This window comes from Leucopleurus acutus, assembly GCF_964270905.1.
Source record: "Leucopleurus acutus genome assembly, chromosome: 12".
Lineage (NCBI taxonomy): Eukaryota > Metazoa > Chordata > Mammalia > Artiodactyla > Delphinidae > Leucopleurus > Leucopleurus acutus.
The window spans coordinates 47,402,991-47,425,186 of NC_139154.1; the positions used below are offsets into that span (position 1 = coordinate 47,402,991).

Consider the following 22,196-nt stretch of genomic DNA (forward strand, 5'->3'; position numbering starts at 1 on the left):
TAGTTTATTTCAAAGACAATTGACTAAAGCAAAGATTTCTATGTTTTATAGGATTCATAATATTTAGAAAACGTAGAAGTATAACATGTAGAAGAAAAAAGATTTTCTAAATAGCCCAGTAATAGGAGAAAATGGAAGTATACTGCTATAAGTGTCTTATATTAATACCAGAAGTGGTATAATACTGTTTGAAGGTAGACTGTCCTAAGTTAAAAATGTATATTATAAACGCTAGTGCAACCACTTAAAAAAAATTAGGGATATCTAATAAGCTATTAATCATAAAAAAGCTCAAATGACTATTAATATTTGACAAAATAGATTTCAGAGTGAGGGATAAATACAGACTTCACAGTAATACAGACTTTTCAGAACAATAAAGTTGTCAATTTATCATATTTATATACCTAATAGTTTCAAAATACCTGAAGCAAAACCTGACAGAATTGGAAGGAGAAATAGACAATGTACAATTACATAGCTGGATGTTTCAACATTCCTCTTTAGTAATTGATTAAGTAGACATATATTAAAGAAATTGAGGGACTTACCTGGCGGTCCAGTGTAACTAAGGACCCACATACTGTGCAGTGTAACTAAGGACCCACATACTGTGCAGTGTAACTAAGGACCCACATACTGTGCAGTGCGGCCAAAAAATTAAAAAAAAATTAAAATAGTAAAAAAATAAAAAGAAACTGAATCTTAGTTTAAAATTCTCTGAAAGAAGCCTCAAGGCCCAGATGGCTTCACTGGTGCATTTTTTTTTTTTTTTTTTGCTGTACGTGGGCCTCTCACTGTTGTGGCCTCTCCCGTTGCGGAGCACAGGCTCCGGATGCGTAGGCTCAGCAGCCATGGCTCACGGGCCCAGCTGCTCCGCGGCATGTGTGATCTTCCCGGACCGCGGCACGAACCCGTGTCCCCTGCATCGGCAGGCGGACTCTCAACCACTGCGCCACCAAGGAAGCCCACTGATGCATTTTATCTAATGTTTAAGGGAGAAAATACCAATCTTAAACTACTTCAATAAATATAGGAGGAGGGCACACTTCCAAACCATTTATGGGACCAGCTTTATCTTGGATACTAAAACCATATAAAGATAAGACATTCCTAATGATCATTGACATGTCTTTCATGAACATGTATATAAGAACTCTTATCTAACTTGCAAATCAATTCCAGGAACTTATAAAATGAATAATATGTCACAACCAAGTGAGATTTATTTCAGGAATCCAATGTTGACTTCACATTCAAAATCAATTTTAATTATCCACCTTACTGGAATAAAGAAGAAAAATCATGAACATCTTTAATACGTATAGAAAACCCTTTGACAAAATGCAACCTCATTTTGCATCACGATACCTCACCAAACTAGGAATAGGACATTTCCTCAACCAACTAAATGATGTACAGTTAACACAATACTTTAATGGTGAAACTTTCAGTCTGAGCTTTCTCTTTTGAGGATCAAGTACAAAACAACAGTGTATTAGAGGTCCTAACTAGTACAATAAGGCAAGGGAAAGAAGCAAGTCATAGAGGTTGAAAAGGAAGATGATATGGAAGTGCCTTTATACAGACTACCTGATTATATACATTGAAATTCTAAGCCACCATCGCCCCCCCCCCAAAAAAAAAGAGCAACTGTAATTAATAAGTGAATGTAGCAAGGTTGCAGGATACAAGGTCAATACAAAAATAAATTGTATTCTATATTTAGCAAAAAAAACAATTGGAAAATAAAACTTAAAATTACCATTTACGGTATTATCCACAAAATGAAGTAGGGATAAATTTAACAAATTTATATGTGCAAGACCTAGGCACTGAAGACTACAAAAGACTGTTGAGAGAGCTTAAAGAAGACCCAGATAAACAGAGATCATGTTCATGTTCATGGATGATGAACCATGTTCATGGATCAGAAGACTCGTTATCACTGTACCCAAACTCCTACTTATCTTTCCTGAACATGCCAAGCATATTTCTACCTCAGACCCTGCGCACTTATTGTTTCCTCTGCCTGAAACACTCTCCTCACATATTTTATTTTTTTTGGTCTCCTCTCCCTGGAATGTAAATCCCCTCAACAGAGGATTTTGTCTGCTTCATTTAGTGTCAAGTATATAGTAAGTGTGGTTTATTCTTCTGTAACACACATTACTATAATGTGAAGTAGCTTGTAGATAGTACATATATAGACATATATATTACATTGCACTAGAAATGCTTGTGTTGTCCCTTTATTACATCTTAGGATGTAGTTGGAAGAGTTGAAGTTAGCTTTGTTTTTGTCAGTAATTTCTCAGTTCCCAGGAACTTAGCCTGTCTCATACATTTCAAAAATTAAAATCAGTAGTTAATGGCATGCAGCAAAAGAAAAAAATAGATCATTTAATTGGACTTCATCAAAATTAAAAACTTTGATGCATCAAAGGTAATTAGGAAAGTGAAGACAGCCTATAGAATGGAGGAAATATTTGCAAACCATATTTCTGATATGACTCTGTTTTCCAGAAGATATAAAGAACTCTTACAACTCAACAACAAAAAGATAACTTGATTTAAAAATGGGCAAAGGGGGCTTCCCTGGTGGCGCAGTGGTTGAGAGTCCGCCTGCCAATGCAGGGGACACGGGTTCGTGCCCCAGTCTGGGAAGATCCCACATGCCGCGAAGCGGCTGGGCCCGTGGGCCATGGCAGCTGAGCCTGCGCCTCCGGAGCCTGTGCTCCGCAACGGGAGAGGCCACAACAGTGAGAGGCCCGCATACAGCAAAAAAAAAAAAAAAAAAAAAAGGGCAAAGGACTTGAATAGACATTTCTCCAGAGAAGGTATACAAATGGCCAACAAGCACATGAACTGATGTTTAGTATCAGTAGTCATTAGGGAAATGCGAATCAAAACTACAGTGAGGCACCACTTCATATGCACCCCCTAGAATGACTTATAAAAAGGAAAATAATAAGCATTGGTTAGGATGTGTAGAAAAATTGAACCCTCATACATTGCTAGTGGAAATGTAAATGGTGCAGCTGCTGTGGAAAACAGTGATTCCTCAAAAAGTTAAACAAAATTACCATATGACCCAGCAATTCCACTTCTTGTATATACCCCAAAGAATTAAAAACAGGTACTCATATAAACACATATACATGCATATTCATAGCAACACTTTACCAAGGCCAAAAGGCGAAAACAGCCGAAATGTCCGTCAACAGATGAGTGGATAAGCAGATAATGGTGTATATACATATGATGGAATATTATTCAGTCATAGAATGGAATGAGGTACTGACCGATACATGCTACAATGTGGATGGACCTTGAAAACATTATGCTAGGTGAAAGAAGCCAGGCACAAAAGGTCACATGTTACATGCTTTCATTTATATGAAATATCCAAAATAGGTAAATCTATAGAGACAGAATGCAGACTGGTGGTTTCCAGGGGAGTGGTGGGAGGGGAAATGGAAAGCCACTGACTAATGGGTATGGAGCTTCCTTTTGAGATGATGAAAATGTTTTGGAACTGGATAGAGGTGCTGGTTGTACAATAGCGAATATACTGAATTATTCACTTTAAAATGGTAAATTTTATGTTATGTGAATTTTACCTCAGTAGAAAATAGGTTAATAGCATGTATGGTCTGCAATCAAACAGACATGGAATTGAGTCCTGGTTTTTGCCGCCTATTAATTCTGTGACCTTAAGTAAGTTACTGTATATTTTGTCTTCTATAAAATAGGCATATTAGGGGAATTCCCTGGCGATCCAGTGGTTAGGCCTTGGCACTCTCATTGCCGGGGCCTGGGTGTGATCCTTGATCTGACTAAGATCCTGCAAGCTGTGTGGCACGGCCAAAGTAAAATAAAATAGGCATATTAGTACTTTCTCAGAGGATTTTTGTTAATATTAAATGAGATAGTATATGTGAAATGCTTACAATATTTAATTATCCAGTGAATATTAGTGTTAATTGATTTTTCTTTTGCTGCTGCTATTGGTTTTTATTTCACTCTTCATTTGTAGAATGGAAATAATAGTATGGACTAGGATTGTTCTGATGACTTAATGAGTTATCTATGCAAAGGGCTTAAAACAATACCTGGCACATTGTAAATTCTCAAAGTGTTTACTAAGCTATTACTATTAAATGAAAGGATCTTTAGAGGGAACTTTTTTGCATTCTCCATTTTCACATCCATATGGAGATGTCCATTATGGAAAATGGCCTTTTCAAAATTTGTGCTGTTAATGACAGAGCTAGGACTAGGTCTTTTAAATTTCAGACTAAGCTACATTCAAAGGATTGTAGGTATGCGATTCCTATTTTCTCTCCTGGTGTGGTGAAAACACTTGATTTTCACCTGTTAAAAACCACAGATATAGATCATTTAGCTATACGTTGTTGAACTTTGGTTATCTGGAGTTTATTATATAGGTTGTTTCTGCCTGCATTAATTACTATTGATGTGTCATCAGAAGCCAAGCTTTGGAAAACTGATATTTATAGTGACTAGAAGTTGCAGTTACTTTTCTTGCCACTGGATGGTGCAACATCATTAAGGCAAATGTTTTGCCTGATACTGTTTCTCACTTTCCTGAGCAACTGAAAATTGATGAACGAATTAGACTGTGGTAAATTGAAATACTCGTTTGAACTGGGTCCCAGGAATCTGTAAAAAGTGGGGATTTCCTCTAGTATATTTTTACGTAAGCAAAAGCTGGAAAAGAATCGCTGGTTGGATCAAACCCTATGATTTTGCTCTAGTCTGTGGTAATTTAACAAATGATAGTGTTGCAGGAGAATCTGATTCTTCCTGGTAGAATCTTAAAGGGTGATAGATTTTCCTAGCTTCTGTTGGCAGCTGAGTTATTGATTTTGCCCTAATCTTTAACTTGTATCAAAAAGTTTTCTAGGGCTTCCCTGATGGCGCAGTGGTTGAGAGTCCACCTGCCGATGCAGGGGACACGGGTTCATGCCCCGGTCCGGGAAGATCCCACATGCCGCGGAGCGGCTGGGCCCGTGAGCCATGGCCGCTAAGCCTGCACGTACGGAACCTGTGCTCCGCAATGGGTATTAAAAAAAAAACACAACAACTTTTCTACTCTATCTTAAATATAGGTTTTTCCAACCTATGTTTGAGGGTGTGGAAAGTGCGTGCTGGAGTGACTAAGGTATTTACTTGGGAAAAGTGCACAGTTGTAAAAGTTGTTTTTGAGAGTGACTATAGAAAAAAGGCTGGAAGGAATGAGACTGTAGGGGTGGCTTGGGGCCATGCTAGAAGTTCGGTGATCAAGTCGGAGTGTTTGTGTAGTGGAGAGAACATATGTAAACATACCTCTTCCTCTATTAACCTAATTTTTGTTTCTATTAATGTAATAGCTACAGAGTTTTAGAAGTTAGTACTTTAAGGCCTATGACAACAGCAGCAGCAACAATAAATCCTTGCCCCATGCTCACTTGTGTGTTACCTTTCCCAAACATTTTTTGGCCTTTACTTCTGATATTCAACCCCATATTCCCTAGTCATATGTTTTTAACTTTTAAAAAGACTAATTTGAGAAATTTCCTCTTGTTGTTATGGAAGATGAGAATTGGAATACTCTTAATACCATGAGGCATTCTTGGTTCCTCTCCCTTCATCTTCTCAAATAGTTATAACACGTTTTGTTAACTGCTAAACCAAGTAGTGTACTATAATTGCATTTCCTTTCTTGGACAGTTTTCTGTTTTTACTGAGTTTACAGTCCCTTCATTGTTACATATGCTTAGATTTCAAGGCACTATTCATACTTTATCCCAAACTCTACAACAGAGTTGCCAGACCTTCTGAACTCTTCTTTTCATTTAAATTCCGTTAATACCATTTCATCCCCTCCTTCTCTTAGGAGGCATACCTCTTGGCACTTTCTCTGCATTTTAGCATTTTATTCTGTCCTGTTGTTTTCTTTCCTCATTCTCTCCTGAACTGGTTGCTTCTCTAGGCCAGTTTGAACTGCCCTTTACATCACTGTTTTTTGGGGGGTGGAGGGGTGTGCTGCATGGCTTGCAGGATCTTAGTTTCCCGACCAGGGATTGAACCTAGGCTACGGCAGTGAAACCACCAAGTCCTAACCACTGGACCACCAGGGAATTCCCTATATCACTCTCTTTGCTGGATTCTTTTTCTTCCTATTCTTGGTAAAGCAGTCTCTCCTAGTAGCTGTCTTAGAAAAGATGCACGAGAGCTAAATATTTTGAGATCTTTCATCTTTAGAAATGCCTTTTTTTTTTTACTCTTATTTGATTTTGGCTGGATATAGGTTGGGAATACTTTTTTTAAAATTGATTTATTTTTGGCTGCCTTGGGTCTTCGTTGCTGAGCGCAGGCTTTCTCTAGTTGCAGTGAGCAGGGGCTACTCTTTGTTGCAGTTCACGGGCTTCTCATTGCAGTGGCTTCTCTCGTTGTGGAGCACTGGCTCTAGGCGTGCGGGCTCAGTAGTTGGGGCGCACGGGCTTAGTTGCTCCATGGCATGTGGGGTCTTCCCGGACCAGGGCTCGAACCCATGTCCCCTGCGTTGGCAGGCGGATTCTTAACCACTGCGCCACCAGGGAAGCCCGAGAATACTTTTTTTTTTTTCTCTTTTGCAGTACGTGGGCCTCTCGCTATTGTGGCCTCTCCTGTCGTGGAGCACAGGCTCCGGACGTGCAGGCTCCGTGGCCATGGCTCATGGGCCCAGCCACTCCGCGGCATGTGGGATCTTCCCGGACCGGGCACGAGCCCGTGTCCCCTGCATTGGCAGGCAGACTCTCAACCACTGTGCCACCAGGGAAGCCCCCGAGAATACCTTTTATTTACTTTTTTGTATTCTGGATTCTAGTGTTGCTGTTGAGTAGTTCAGAGTTGTTATTCTTGATTGTTTAATATGGCCTGGTTTGTTTCTCTGCAAGCTTTTATAATATTATCTTTATTCCTGAAATTTATCTTTAGCCCTGAAATTTCATGATGATATAATTTGGTATAGATCTTATTTTATTCATTATGCTAGGCACTAGGTGAGTCTTTCAGTCTAAAATAGATTCCTTTGATTCTGTTAAGTTTTCTTGCATAATTTTTAGATTACTATTTTCTGTGTGTCATTTTCTCTGTTCTTTCTTGAACTTCTATGAGTTAGATGTCAGATCTCCTGGTATGATCTTTTGACTTGTCATATCTCACATACATTCCATTCTTTGTCATTTTGTTGTATTTTTCGAGAGATCTTAATTTTCCCTTACAGCCTTTCTGTTGAGTATATTATTTCTGCCTTTTTAATTTCCAGAAGCTTTCTAGTTCAGATTACTGTTTCTTCCCCCCACCCCCACCCCCATCTTGTTCTGAGAAGATAAAAAGAACTGTATCTTTTCCTCTGTATTGCCCCTGTTTCCTCCAGGTTTCCTTTTTTGTTTGTTTTTGCTTTTTTATTTTGATATCTCATTGGAACTTTGTCCTTCATGCTTTTGCCTGAAGCTCTAAAAAGCTGACTGGAAGCTAAGCAGGCAAGTGTGGAGCTTGTCAAGTGGTGAGTTTCACCCTAAAGGTGAAGCATCTGTGTCTTTTCTCAGGGACCCTTTTATTTTCTCTAGAAAATGTCATTTATCTGTTTATTCAACAGTGATTTCTTGAATGCTTGCTTATATGTCAGGCATAGCTCTAGGTGCTGGGAATTTAATAGAATTGAACAGATAAAAATCCCTACCCTTGTTGGATCTTATATTTGGCAAAGGGAGGCAGAAAAAGAAAAAGAAAAAGTAAATATATACAGTATATTTAAGAAATGTTAAAGATTAAAAAGTAAGGAATAGGGTTAAGGGAGTATTAACAGAAATTGGACATGGGGTAAAGGACATGAGGAAAAGTTGCAGCTTAGGATATGTTAGCTAGGGGAAGGAGCTCTGATGGAGAAGAAAGTATTCCAGGATGGGAGGACAGTATATACAGAGGCCTTGAGGTGGGAATCTGCCTGACCTGTGTGTGGAACAACTTGTGGAAGCCAGTACCGTTAGCTAGATCAGAGTAAGATGATATAGAAGATGCTGGGACTCCCCTGGTTGTCCAGTGGGTAAGACTCCACGCTCCCAATGCAGGGAGCCCAGGTTTGATCCCTGGTCAGGTAACTAGATCTTGCATGCATGCCGCCTGCCACAACTGAGGAGCCCACATGCTGCAACTAAAGATCTCGCATGCCGCAGTGAAGGCTCAGTGCAGCCAAATTTTAAAAAATAAATAAATAAGTAAATATTTTTTTTAAAAAGATGATATAGAAAATGCTGAGGTCAGAGTGAGCAGCGGGGAGGTGGGCAGAATGTGTAAGACCTTATGGACTATTTTAGGGACTTTTGCTTTTAGTCTTTGTGAAAGATGAGATTTGGAGATAGCCAGTAAGCAGTTGGGTATCTTAAGTTTGGAGTTAAGGGGAGCAGTCTGGGCTATGATATAAAATTTGAGAGTTGCCAGTGTGTACATAGAATTTAAAGCCATAAAATCAGGAAAAAGATGTTCACTCCAATTTTTAGAAAAGTTAGGTGAGGAGAAACTAATAATGAAGATGGATGAGTGGCCGGAGAGGTAGGAACACTAGCAGAGTTTTTGTGCAGAAAAGAATGAAGAACTGCTTCAGCTGCTGCTAATTATTTTGAGGATAGACAACATGAGATGGAGAGGGAAACTCATGGAGTCTAGGATGAGGTTTCTGTCTTGAACAGTTAGGTGGATGGCTTAAAACAGTCTAAATTCTTGGAAGTTTTCCAGTGTTACCTGGTTTCCATCACAAAGGGTTTAGAGCTTTCAGACTGTCCTAATTTCACTTCTATTCAGGAAAGTTTTCTGAAATAGTATTGGTTGTCAGGTTTGTCATTAAGATTAATTAACAAATTCTATGCCTAACTGGGATTGTTCAGTCCTGTTCAGAGTTGTTCTTGACAACCAGGTCATTTTAGGACGATTTTCTCAGTAATTCCTAGAGAAACAAAAATATGGGCTGTAGACATAGTCTGAGGTTTGTAAGTGTCAGACAAATGGCCCTCTTTTTTTATTTTAATTGGTTATGGGAAACAAACTGAAAGGGCCAAGTGGAAGATTTTAGTTAGTTAAAGAGCAGACAGATCCTGGGGAACCTATAATACTTTTGCTTCATGTACTGTGACACACTGTGTTACTAGATGCATAAACATCTAGTACTTTTACACTTTCTAATTCATTGACCTGTTCATCATTATGAAACGACCCTCTTTATTCCTGGTAGTATTCTTTTCTGGAAGCTAGTGAAGGGTATGTTTTTTGCTAATAGGAAACATCTTTTTATTCTTTTGCATTAAAATATTAGATATTAAAAAAATATTTTTTTAATTTCCTAATTGTAAAATCTCTGTATATAACTATTTCTTCTACTGTCTTGGATCGTATATCACACAGGTTTACAGTTGGACACTTTTGCTCAGAATTGCATACATAGTAAATTTCCAGAACCAAACAAACAAATTTTGAAAGTGTGTTTTTACACCAATTAATTTTAGTATAGCCATGTTCAGAGCCATAGATACAATTTACCTTTTTTTTTCTATGTTGTAGGAATAGACTTTAAGATCAAAACAGTTGAATTACAAGGAAAGAAGATCAAGCTACAGATATGGTAAGTAATGCTAATTTATTCACTTTATGTAGTAGAATGTTAAGTTCCTGAAGGTTAGGCAGTGAAATCCTTCCTTGTCAACTGTTTAAATTCTAGGAAACTTCCCATTCTAAGCCAGTAGTCAGGTGACCTTCTTTCAGTGATGTAAAAAAAAAATTGTTGCCATGGACTTCGGAGTCCGTGAGATCTGGCTTGAGTGTTTTACCTTTTCTACTTAACAGTATGAACTTGGGTAGGTTACATATCACTGTGAGGCCCTTATATCTTCATATGTAAAATGGAGATAATATCACCTATCTCAAAAGATTGTTATAAGGATTACATGAAATAATCTAGGTAATGCCTTTAGCACAATACTTTGCTCAGAAACACTATATAAAAATTAATATAATCTTTTTGTTGTTTGGAGAGTCTTTAAGCTAAAAACGTACTTAATGTGTTTATAACTTTTTATAGGCATTATTATTTTCATTAGTTTGTATAGGATTTGCCCCATAGAAGCACAATAAAATTCTTTATTTGTATTCAGGTATGAATCATAGACTTTAAAATTATAATAGCAGCATTTTTCAGTGAATATTAAGTGATCACAATGACCCTGTGAGAGATATATTATTCCTTTTTTTAAAAAATTTTCCTGAACAGCCTTATTGAGGTATAACTGGCACACGATAAACTACACATATTTAAAGTATACAGATTGGTAAGCTTTGACATATATATAAATCTGTGAAACCATCACCACAGTCAAGATAATGAACATATTCATCACCTCAGAAGTTTCCTTAAGCCTCTTTGTAATCTTGCCTTCCTATCCCCAGTCCCCAGGCAACCACCTTTCTGCTTTCTGTCACTATAGACCTGTTTCCATTTCTAGTACTGTATACAAATGCAGTCATGTAATGTGTTATTTTTCTTTGTTTTTTTTGAGGGTAGGGGTCTGGCTTCTTTACTCAGCGTAGTTATTTTGAAAACTATCAATAAGTTCATTACTTTTTATTGCTAAGTAGTTTTCCATTGTTAAGATAAATCACAACTTGTTTATTCACCGTAAAGCTGCTTTGTAGCTCTTTGTATAGGCAAGTGCTTTCTTTTCTCTTGGGTTATTCCTATTTTATAGATAATGAAATGGAGGCATTTTGAAATAATTTAACCAAGGTCATACAGCATGTAAATAGCAGAGCTGGGATGCATTACATGCTCAGAATGTAGGGTTGAGAGTGACATTCTTAATTGCTATACTGCCTCCTATAAGTAGTAGTTTGTCAATTGATTTTGCTGCTCTTTTCAGTAACTATCGTTTTTCTTTCTTCATTGCCAGTCACCAGTTGTGTTAAATATGAATTCATGTTAATCTTAGGTTTTACTGTAATAGGACATATCATAGAGTGGTTATGAGGATTAGTGATACATGTAAAGCACTTAGAGCAGTCTCCAGTGCATAATTAATGTTCAAGAAATCATAGGTATTATTATTTGGGGATCTCCCATGTTGAGGCTAGAACCCTAAGAATGGTAACATTTTTGAGCAGAGGAACAAGTTAGCAAAGGAAATTGCAAACCCATAGTTGGAGAGTTAGAAAGGAGAATTAGGAGGGAACAATGTCCCAGAATCCAAAAGACAGTTTCAAAAAGTTAGATATAATTAGAAGTCGGGTATGTGTAACCAGAATGTCTTCATTACCTGACCATGTTAATTAGAAGTACAATCTTTATAACATCTTTAAAATTTAATACAAATTTAAATAAAATCTAGACATTTTAAAGCATTTCCTAAATTTAATGATTCTCTTTGAAGCACAACCCACTTGATGATCATTGATTTTTTCTTTTCTTTAACTGGGAAATAACCCAGCAAATGAAAAATGCCTCATATTCTATTTCATTATAATTAAAGTGATCTCAAGGGAAAGGATGTCAATCACTTATTCTGAATTTCAACCAGCCCCTCACGTCTTATTCCGACCTTGTCCCTATATAACATTTGTGTTTCAAGCGCCCTCCTAGGCCTTGCCAGACTGATTGGCTCTCTTCTTAACTGTATCCCCTCTGTATAGGGGATACAATTATTATTTAAGCCAATAATTCTCAAACTTTTTTGACAGTAGGTAAGATATATTTTACATTGTGACTCTGTGACTCAATATACATGTACATGTATATGTGTGTGTATATAACAGAAACAGGAGCATACAAAACAATATTTTTTAAGACATATTTTTCTTTATACAATATATAAAACCTTTGCCCTACTGAATATGTCCTGTTCCTCCTCCTACACTCTGTCCTCCACAGACTCTCCCTTCTGTTTCTTGACCTGTGGCTTTAAACATTTTTCCCTCCTCTTGCCATTTTAGTTTCTGTAGCTTTTAGAAGTAAAGAGTAACACGTAACGCTTGTTTTTAAAAAGAGAGCCTTCCTCAGAAGGTGCTCTTTTGAAATAATAAGTCCTCCAGTGTAGCCTTCAAGATTAATCTAGAAAAGATTTCTAGTGTACCTATAAAATCAAGTATAGCAGAGAAATGGCAACATTTATAATTTAGAGTTTATAACACTTTAGAAGGAAAATTTGATGTAGTTTAGGTTTTCATGTATACAATTGACTGCTTTTTTTTTTTTATTTATTTATTTTTGGCTACATTGGGTCTTTGTCGCTGCACGTGGGCTTTCTCTAGTTGTGGCGAGCGGGGGCTGCTCTTCTTTCTGGTGTGCGGGCTTCTCACTGCGGTGGCTTCTCTTGTTGCAGAGCATGGGCTCTAGGCATGCAGGCTCAGTAGCTGTGGCTCGCGGGCTCTAGAGCGCAGGTTCAGTAGTTGTGGTGCACGGGCTTAGTTGCTCCGCGGTATGTGGGATCTTCCCGGACCAGGGCTCGAACCCACGTTCCCTGCACTGGCAGGCAGATTCTTAGCCACTGCGCCACCAGGGAAGCCCTGCTTTTAATTTTAAATATCCATTTTCTTGTAAAGATTAGGAATGAGTGACTGGTTAAAATTTGTGATTAATAGTTTTCAAGAGGTTAGCATTATGCCATCTGATTTTGTTTTCTTTGCTTGAGTTGATATGCACGTTAATATTCCAGGGAGAAAAAAAGTCATGTAGCTCCAGGTTAAGAGATCTGCTGGGATATGCTGCAGTGATTCAAGAAAGCTTTTAGGAGGAAAAAGCCCATTACTATTAACTTACGATGATACCAAAATTCAAAATGCTATTCTCAACTTCAGTACTTTGCTTCCAGTTGCTACTAAAAAGCACAGTGATTTTTATCTCTCTTTAGTTTGAATGAATATATTCAGGTTCTTGTTTCAGCATGAAAAATTGTTCTGTGATTGAATATTAATTTTGGAAACTTTCTTTAGTCTGTGCTAAAGCTTTGTCTTATTTTTCTTATTCGAATGGTCTTCACTCATTTCTTTCTAGGAATCTTTTAGTTTAACTGTTGCATAAGGGTCTCACCTGTCCAAGGCACATGTATGTGGGCCTGAAATTAGCTTGTCTGGCTGATAGAGAAGCAGCTAGCTATGGTTTTTAAAATCCCAGATCTCTAGAAAGTTTCTACCGAAGCGTCTTTTGCTATCTACATTTTCCGTAGAGTAGTGGGTCCCTCCAGGAAAACAGTCATAGTGAGTTACTTTAAGTCTGCCTTTTCTTTCTGTTTTTTTCTTTTTTGTTATTTTTGGGGTTTTTTTTTGGCGGGGGGGTCAGAAATGTTTGCCACTGTCAACATTTGTATCTTGTACCAGCAGCAGATTTTAACATCAGCACAGTTACCAGAAACCAGTTAGTATCATATTGTAGAGAAATTAAACATTTACCTACATAAAGTGCCAGGTACACAGGAGCCGTCTTTGAGTTTTCCCATTCCCTTAACCCCAACATCCAATTTAGCAAGTCTTATTGATTCTGTCTCTAAAATATGTCTAGAATCCAAATACAATCTGATGTCTCCGTTGTTACCCCCTAGTTCAAGCCACCATTACCTATTCTTTGGACCATTGCAGTAGGCTTTTAATATTCTAACAGGTCCTTACTTCCCCTTTGCCTTCTTCCAGTACTTTTCCCAGGTAACAGCCTTAGTAACCTTTTTCAAATATAAATATGATCTTGGTTGTCATTCCTTCCCCTATTTATAACCATTTTGACTTTCCTTTGCATTTCGAATGAAAGCCGAAATTCCAAATCCAAACTCCTTTCCACAGTTTACAGAGTGGTCCCCTGCCCGCTGTTCTGACCTCCTTTTATGCTCCCTGTGTATATAGTCTCTCCCCACAGCTGATCTCCTTTCAATTCCATGAACATGGCAAGCTCTTCTCCAGTTTAGGACCTTTGTACATACCCTGTAGATCCCCCTTAACCCACCCAAGTGTAGCTAGACTAAGCATTCTGAAGTACCACTCCATTCCAGAGGCTTCCCATTTCAACAGAAATGAATTTGAAAACTCCAGGTTCTGGCTACTGCCCCTTCTGACCTCATCTCTTACCAGCTTTGCTCCAGCCACTGTGGTCATTTTTTCCTCTCCTGAACATGCCAAGCATATTCTCATCTGTGGGCCCTTGTTATTCACCTGTTCCTTCTGCTTGGAATGCTTTTTATCTTTGTGTTGCTGCCTTCTCTCATTCAATCTCAGTTCATTGTTAGCCTCTGAGAGAGGCCCTGCATGATGACAAACTAAAGCCACCCCAGTCCTTTAGGCACTATCATGTTTATCTTAGTTTATGTTTGTCATAGTATTTTTTTAGTACCTAAGTTTACCATATTTAAAAAATGTGTTCATTGTTGTTCCCCTCACTAGAATGTCAACTTTTTGAGGGTGGGGATGCCATCTGTCTGATTTGTGGTTATGTAACCACCCCGTACAACAGACCCTGGCAGATACAGATGCTGAATAAATATTTGTTGACTGAATGACTTTGTTTGATTGGTTTCTGTTCATATTTCACTTCTCACTTACCTTAAACATCACCTCTATAGAGAAGACCTCCTTGACTATCAAGATTGCTTCCTCCCTCCCCTTTACCTCATTCTTCATCACTCTACCCTGTTTACCTTGTTAAGATTTATCACAATTTGGAATTACATATTTATTTACTTGTTTGTTCCTGTCCCCACTGTAATGTAAGCTCTGCAAGGGTAGGTATCAGGCTTTTGACCTTTGACCCGTTTTGGGCGATGAAGACGAGCATAAGTTAAACTCACAGTATTTTGGGTGTAGAGAAGTTGCATATCTGTGAGGAAATCCAGGCCTTGTTAAAATAAAACCCAATGTGAGAAATTTAACATCCTAATTTATAAAGTAAATAACTTCATTATGTTACCAAAAGCACAAAGTTACGAAATTTGGGGTCTCTGCCTTGCCGAGGAGCTTGATGTTGTCTCTGGCCTGTTCTGGTGCTGTCAGTGTCCAGCCTAAAAATAGCTGTCATAATAGCAGCCAGAGCACACGACTTCCTTGACCCTGTGTGTGGGACTAACAGTTAAGGAAATAAGCTCTTTTAGTTCCTAGGAATATATCACTCCTTTCATTATAAGTCAGTGGGAAAAAATAGGACTTTACAACATTCTCTTAGCTGTGCATCTGTCATTTTATGTAAGGAAAATTCTATTGCCATTGATTCATAATTTCAGAAATCTGATTATACTACGTAGGCTGAGAAGAAAAAATTTTTAATAGGAGAGGAAAACCAAGTGGTTTTGAAAACAGGCTCAAAACCCTGTAATATGGGACATAAAAAGGTAATGTAAATATATACAGTGTTTAATTGCTCTTCAGATAATAAACACCTGCTTTTGCTGATTAGAGTCAACCTGCTGTCTTTAGACCTGGGTGTATGTGTTTTAGGTTTTATGCAAACCTAAAAATAATTTGACCATGAATTAGCAGCTGTGGCTATTTTTAGCCCTGGACAGAGGGTCACCAATTAGCCTAGAGGTAGTGAGGCAGGGACTCCCTTTCTGCTTTGAAATAAATTGTTGATTGCATTAACAATTGGTAGGGATTGGTATTACAGGAGGATCCAGGAAAAGGATAATTTTAAAAGACTTAGCAAGGAGAGCATATAAAAAGAAGGAAGAGGGGTTGTAAGAAGTTTTGGGAGATGGAGGAGACAAAAATCAAAGAACAGATGGAGTAGTATGCCATCAGTGAAAACAAAAACTTTGATTTTGTTTTGAAATTATGATTACTTTTTCAGAAGGGCCATTAATATTTCAATATCTTTTTATCAGTATTTCATAACTAAGCATAATAATATAAAAATAAAATTTCCTCTCCAGGTGCCATTGATTTAGATTTAGCTAAGTAGTTTCTTTGCAGTGTGTTTTTTCTTGGTGGAGAATGTAGTCATAGATTTGACACTGAAGTGTGTATATAATTTGCTAGTTGTGTAGTGTGAATGAATGGGGACGTGAGCCATATGAATACCTGGGTGTAACAGTGTTCCAAGAATGTTAGACAGTGTTGGGGGTGGTATTCATAGCAGAATGCTGTGGAAGATTTTTTCCCTAAATTGTTATTACTTACGATAAAAATCGAAATGCAAGTTTTCTATCCCTCCTACATTACAGCTGTTAGACACTACTGGAAGCCCGGTCCTGTATGTTCTTTGTCTTGGATAAGTACTTTTTTTTTTTTTTTTTTTTTTTTTGCGGTACACGGGCCTCTCACTGTTGTGGCCTCTCCCGTTGCGGAGCACAGGCTCCGGATGCGCAGGCTCAGCGGCCATGGTTCATGGGCCCAGCCGCTCCACGGCATGTGGGATCTTCCCGGACCAGGGCACGAACCCATGTCCTCTGCATCGGCAGGCGGACTCTCAACCACCGCGCCACCAGGGAAGCCCTGGATAAGTACATTTTTAGCCTGGATTTTAGGTAGGAAACTTCAACCCCTCCCTAGTGGGATAGAATTATTAGTTAATTTATACTCCTTTTTGCAATTTACAAAAGAACTAAACTATTTCTACTGTGATAGGACAAATTTTTATTGTTTTTTCATGAAAACGTTTATAATTACATCTGTTTTAAGGCAACTTGTAACTAAATAGATTAATAAAAGATAAAATAAGAATTTGGAATTGAGAAAAATGTAAATATACTGTCTCTAAAGGACAACTCATTTGCTATGCTTAATTTGTAAAGTTTACCTATAAACTTCTTGGCGTCCAACACAAATAGGGCAGGGAGGGAGGGCTACCAACAAAAAAAGTAAGTTATTCTTTTCAGAAATAATGTAAAGAAAGCAGGAAAGAACAGGTCATAACTAATACACAATAAGTTTTCATAAAGCTATTTGTAATGATTCTAATTTGTTGACATAATATTGAGATAATGGAGATAAAATTGTGTCTAAGAAGGTATATAAATACATAAATACAAATGCATACATGTGCGTGTCTGTGTGTGTGGCCTTTTAGTAGTCTAACCTAATTTAAGGATGCAACATAGAATTGATAGCAAGTCTATTAGATGGTTTTTCTTAAATGTCATTTTTCTGGATAGGTACTACATTACCTCCTAACTCTGCTTTTGCACACACACCCATTTTTAACACAGTAGACAGAACAATTTTTTTTTTTTTTTTTTTTTTTTTTTTTTGCGGTACGTGGGCCTCTCACTGCTGTGGCCTCACGGGCCCAGCCGCTCCGCGGCATGTGGGATCTTCCCGAACCGGGACGCGAACCCGTGTCCCTTGCATCGGCAGGCGGACTCTCAACCACTGCGCCACCAGGGAAGCCCAGAACAATTTTTTTTTAAACCCAGATTAAGTTATTTCTTTTTGTACAACCCTCCAATAGACTTCCCATCTCACTCAGAGGAAAAGCTGCGATGCTTGCCGAGGCCTATAAGATCCTACATGATCTGCACTCCCGCCCCACCACCTCTCTGATCTCCTGCTAGTCTGGCTTCACTCCTTCCATTCCAGTCACACTGATCTCCTTTCTATTCCTCAACCATGCCTCAGGACCTTTGCACTTGTTCTTTCCCCTTCCTGGAATACCGTTGCTCCCACATATTTGTATGGCTCACTTCCTTATTCCCTTCACTTCCTCTACTCTGTTTAAAATTTCACTTGTTTGCACCATCCCCAGCATCAACCCCTAGTCTCTTTACTTTTTGTCTTCTTGACACTTTTCACCCTCTGAAGAAGTGTAATTCCAGAAATTAGTATGACAGGGCTGAGATTCTCTTAAGAAAATTGAAAAGTCCAGCCAAATCTTTAACTTGGCTAAATAAAAAAACATATTATATTACTTTCATACAGAAATAGGCTTCAGGCAAAGCCAGGGTTTTGCTTGTGAAGCAATTTTGATTATAGCTTAAACACACACAACTATTAACTTGAGAGAGCTCTGAATACCATAGACATAGAGCATCTCTGTAGAGATGGTTTTGACTTAGTACATTTTAAAAGCACAATTAAATTTTGGGTCACATATAATGATATTATTACATGTTTGCGTATTTTTATACTATAGATTCTTTGGGGTTATCTATAATAAATACAAATTAATTATAAAATTTTACTTTAGTTATCCCTACTACTTTGTTTGTAAAAAAAAAAACCCCAAAGATCCAGGGAGGTTAAATACCTTCAAGGTCACTCAGCTGGAAGGATTGGAACCTGACAATAAAGTTGGATCTGACTCCAGACCCATGTTCTGTGTGTGTTCTTGCATAATGCCTAGCACATGGTAGACCCTCAGTATATATTTGAATTGATGGATAAATGGATAGGTGTCAGATATATGAACATATAATGCACACTGTGATTAAATGTAAGGAATATTAACGTATTGGTAGTTCTTTTTTTTTGCGGTACACGGGCCTCTCACATTGCGGAGCACAGGCTCCGGATGCGCAGGCTCAGTGGCCATGGCTCACGGGCCCAGCCGCTCCGCGGCATGTGGGATCTTCCCAGATTGGGGCACGAACCCGTGTCCCCTGCATCGGCAGGCGGACTCTCAACCACGCGCCACTAGGGAAGCCCTGGTAGTTCTTTTACGTTCCTTGCTACTCATATTTTTAGACATATAAGCACTATTTTTAAAAATGTACGTTTTTAAGGGTCATGTAACTAAATTGGAATGCCTTGATTCTAAAATATAATAAAGGACTGCTAGGTAAGATTCTGAAATACTGACTCATTAACAAACATTTGAGTGTTTATTCACCATGTAGATACTCTGGATTTTGCAGTGAACAAGACAGACAAATCTCTGATGGAACCTACATTTTAGAGGACATGGGAGACAGTAAATAAATCTGTAATAAGTGCTTTGCAGAGAGGTAAAGCAAGGAGATGGAATAGAGACTGGATGACTATTTAAATTGGATGGGCAGAGAAGGCTTCTGATAAGGTGATGGTTAAAATGCAAAGATGAGGTGCCAACCATGTACAGGACTGTGGGCACAGCTAGTACAGAAGCTCTCTGGTGAGACCAAGCTTGTGAATTTGGAGACATGAAAAAATGTGGTTCTAGCTGTCAGGGAAAAGAGTGCCTCAAAATTTGGGGGGGGGGGGCGCTGGTGAAAAGTACAAATCCTGTAATACTTTGTAAACTTCAGGGTAAGGATTTTGGGATTGGTTCTGGTTATAATGAATCGCCATTGGAATTTTTAGTTTGTTTTTTTAAGCCTAGTCATGTTTTCCATTTGTTTACTTGTTTTGTAATGGCTTTATTGAGACATAATTCACATACCTTATAATTCACCCATTTAAAGTATACAGTTAAATAGTTTTTTAGTATATTTACAAGGTATATTCACCATGATCACAATTTTAGAACATTTTTATACTTCTGGAAAGAAACCCATACCCTTTAGCAGCCTTTTTCCATCCTGCCCAAACCCTTCATCCAGGGTAACCACTAACCTACTTTCTGTCTCTGTAGATTTTCCTGTTCTGGATATTTCATATAAGTGGAATTATATTACAATATGTGATCTTTTGTGTCTGATTTCTTTCACTGAACATCATGTTATCACGGTTCACCCATGTTGTAGCATATATCAGTACTTCGTTCCTTTTTATGGCTGAATAATTTTCCATTGTATGGGTATACTACATTTTATTTACCCATTCATTAGTTGATGAACATTTAGGTTGTTTCTACTTTTTTTTTTGGCCAGTTCTTTCAGATTTTCCACATAGATGATCATGTCATCTGTGAACAAAGACAGTTTTATGTCTTCCTTCCAAACCTGTATACCTTTTTGTGTGTGTGTGTGTGTGTGTGTGGTACGCGGGCCTCTCACCGTTGTGGCCTCTCCCGTTGCGGAGCACAGGCTCCGGACGTGCAGGCTCAGCGGCCACGGCTCACGGGCCCAGCCCGTCCGCAGCATGTGGGATCTTCCCGGACCGGGGTGCGAACCCGTGTCCCCTGCATCGGCAGGCGGACTCTTTGGGAAAATATTCCCAAACCACATAACCTGACAAAGGACTTACATGTAAAAAGAACTCTCAACACTCAATAGTTAAAAAAAAAAAGGTGGGGGGAACCATCCAATTAGAAAATAGACAAAAGAGGGAATTCCCTGGCGGTCCACTGGTTAGGACTCTGTGCTTCCACTGCAGGGGACACGGGTTTGATCCCTGGTTGGGGAACTAAGATCCTGCATGCTGCACTGTGCAGCTAAAAAAAAAAAGAAAGAAAATAGGCAAAAGACACGAATAGACATTTCACCAGAGAGGATATATGGATTGCAGATAACTACATGAAAAAGGGTATAACATCATTAGCCGTAGAGAAATACAAATTAAAATGATGATGAGATATCACTGCATGCCCTATTAGTACAACTAAAATAAAATATAGTGAGAACACCAAATGCTGATGAGGATGCAAAGAAACTGGGTCTCTCATACATTGCTAGTGGGAATGTATTAAAGTAGTATAGCTACTCTAGTAGCTACTACTGGCAGTTTCTTATAAAGTTAAACATATACTTACCATCTGACTCAGCAGTAACATTCCTGGGTGTTCATCCCAGAGAAATGAAAACTTATGTACACACAGAAACTTGTACACGGATGTTCATAGCAACTTTATTTTTAATAGCCAAAAACTAAAAACGATCCAAATGTCCTTACACAGGTGAGTGATTAAACAAATTGTGATGAGTCCATTCAGTGGAATACTACCCAGCAATAAAATGAAACAGACTAGTATTACATGCAACAACTTGGGTAGATCTCAAGAGCATTATGCTGGAAAAAGTGAAAACAACCGTTTCAAAAGGTTGCATTATGCATGATTCCATTTATATAACATTCTGGAAATGGCAAAAGTAGAGAAATGGAAAACAGATTATTAGCCAGAGTGTAGGGACTATATAGGAGGTAGAGAGAGGAGTGAGTGATACAACAGTTTTCTGCCTTCTTTATGGCAGTGACTACACAACTCTATACATGTGATAAAATTGCAGAGAACAGTACTCTAATAATGTCTGTAGATTGTACCAGTGTCAATTTCTTTTTGTACTATGATGTAAGATGTTACCATTGGGAAAAACTGGGTAAAGGGTACACAGGACTTCTTTGTACTGTTTTCGAAACTTCCTGTGAGGCTGTAGTTATTTTAAAACAAAAGTTTTAAAAAGAAGTTTGCTGGGAAGGGGAACAGAGAAATGCAGTGTTAGTTGGAGGGATGTGGGGTTGAGAGTGGGGTTTTTTGTTTGTTTGAATTTTGCTTTTTTTAGAAAAGATAAGGGAGGGACTTCCCTGGTGGCGCAGTGGTTAAGAATCTGCCTGCCAATGCAGGGGACTCGGGTTCGAGCTCTGGTCCGGGAAGATCCCGCATGCTGCGGAGCAGCTGGGCCCGTGCGCCACAATTACTGAGCCTGTGTTCTAGAGCCCGCGAGCCACGACTACTGAGCCCGCGTGCCACAACTACTGAAGCCCACACGCCTAGAGCCCGTGCTCTACAACGAGAAGCCACCACAATGAAAAGCCCGCACACCACAACAAAGAGTAGTCCCCGCTCGCCGCAACTAGAGAAAGCCCGCGCACAGCAACAAAGACCCAACGCAGCCAAAAATAAATAAATTTTTTAAGAAAGGGGGGGGAGACTTAAACATGTACATATGCTAATTATAATGATCCATAAAAAGGAATTGGTGATGCAAATGAGGGAAAAATTACAGGAGCAAAATATCTTTAGCTTGAAAGCATTGAAAAATACTACTATTTACGTATTTCTGTCCTGTTATTTATAAATGAGGTTATCTTTACAACTTTTTGTAAATGATTCTAAAGATAAATGTGGCTATACTATGGTGTAGTCCTTTAATGTTCTCAAAATTCCACAAGCTTTTGTATTACATTGTGGAACTAGATCACTAAATAAATGGAATTCCAAGAGTTTTTATCACACTTGCTGGTATTCGTCTTTAAATAACTTTAAAAAGAATTTTATGTCACTTTGTACTGTTCTCCCTTTCAGATTTTCATCCAGTATTGGTAGGTTGTTAATTTCCTTAGACTAAAAAGTATTTGCACATATATATGTTTACAAATAACCTTAATTGTATACTATTTAA

General features: G+C 38.3%; 1 protein-coding gene across 1 annotated transcript in view; it reads left to right on the forward strand.

Annotated features, from left to right (window-relative positions):
- Positions 1-22,196, forward strand: part of RAB10 (RAB10, member RAS oncogene family) — a 76,028-nt gene that overhangs the window by 41,469 nt on the left and 12,363 nt on the right. Inside the window, exon 2 of the mRNA XM_082852197.1 lies at positions 9,604-9,664. Coding sequence (XP_082708323.1) covers positions 9,604-9,664 — 61 coding nt within the window. The remainder of the gene's footprint in view (positions 1-9,603; positions 9,665-22,196) is intronic.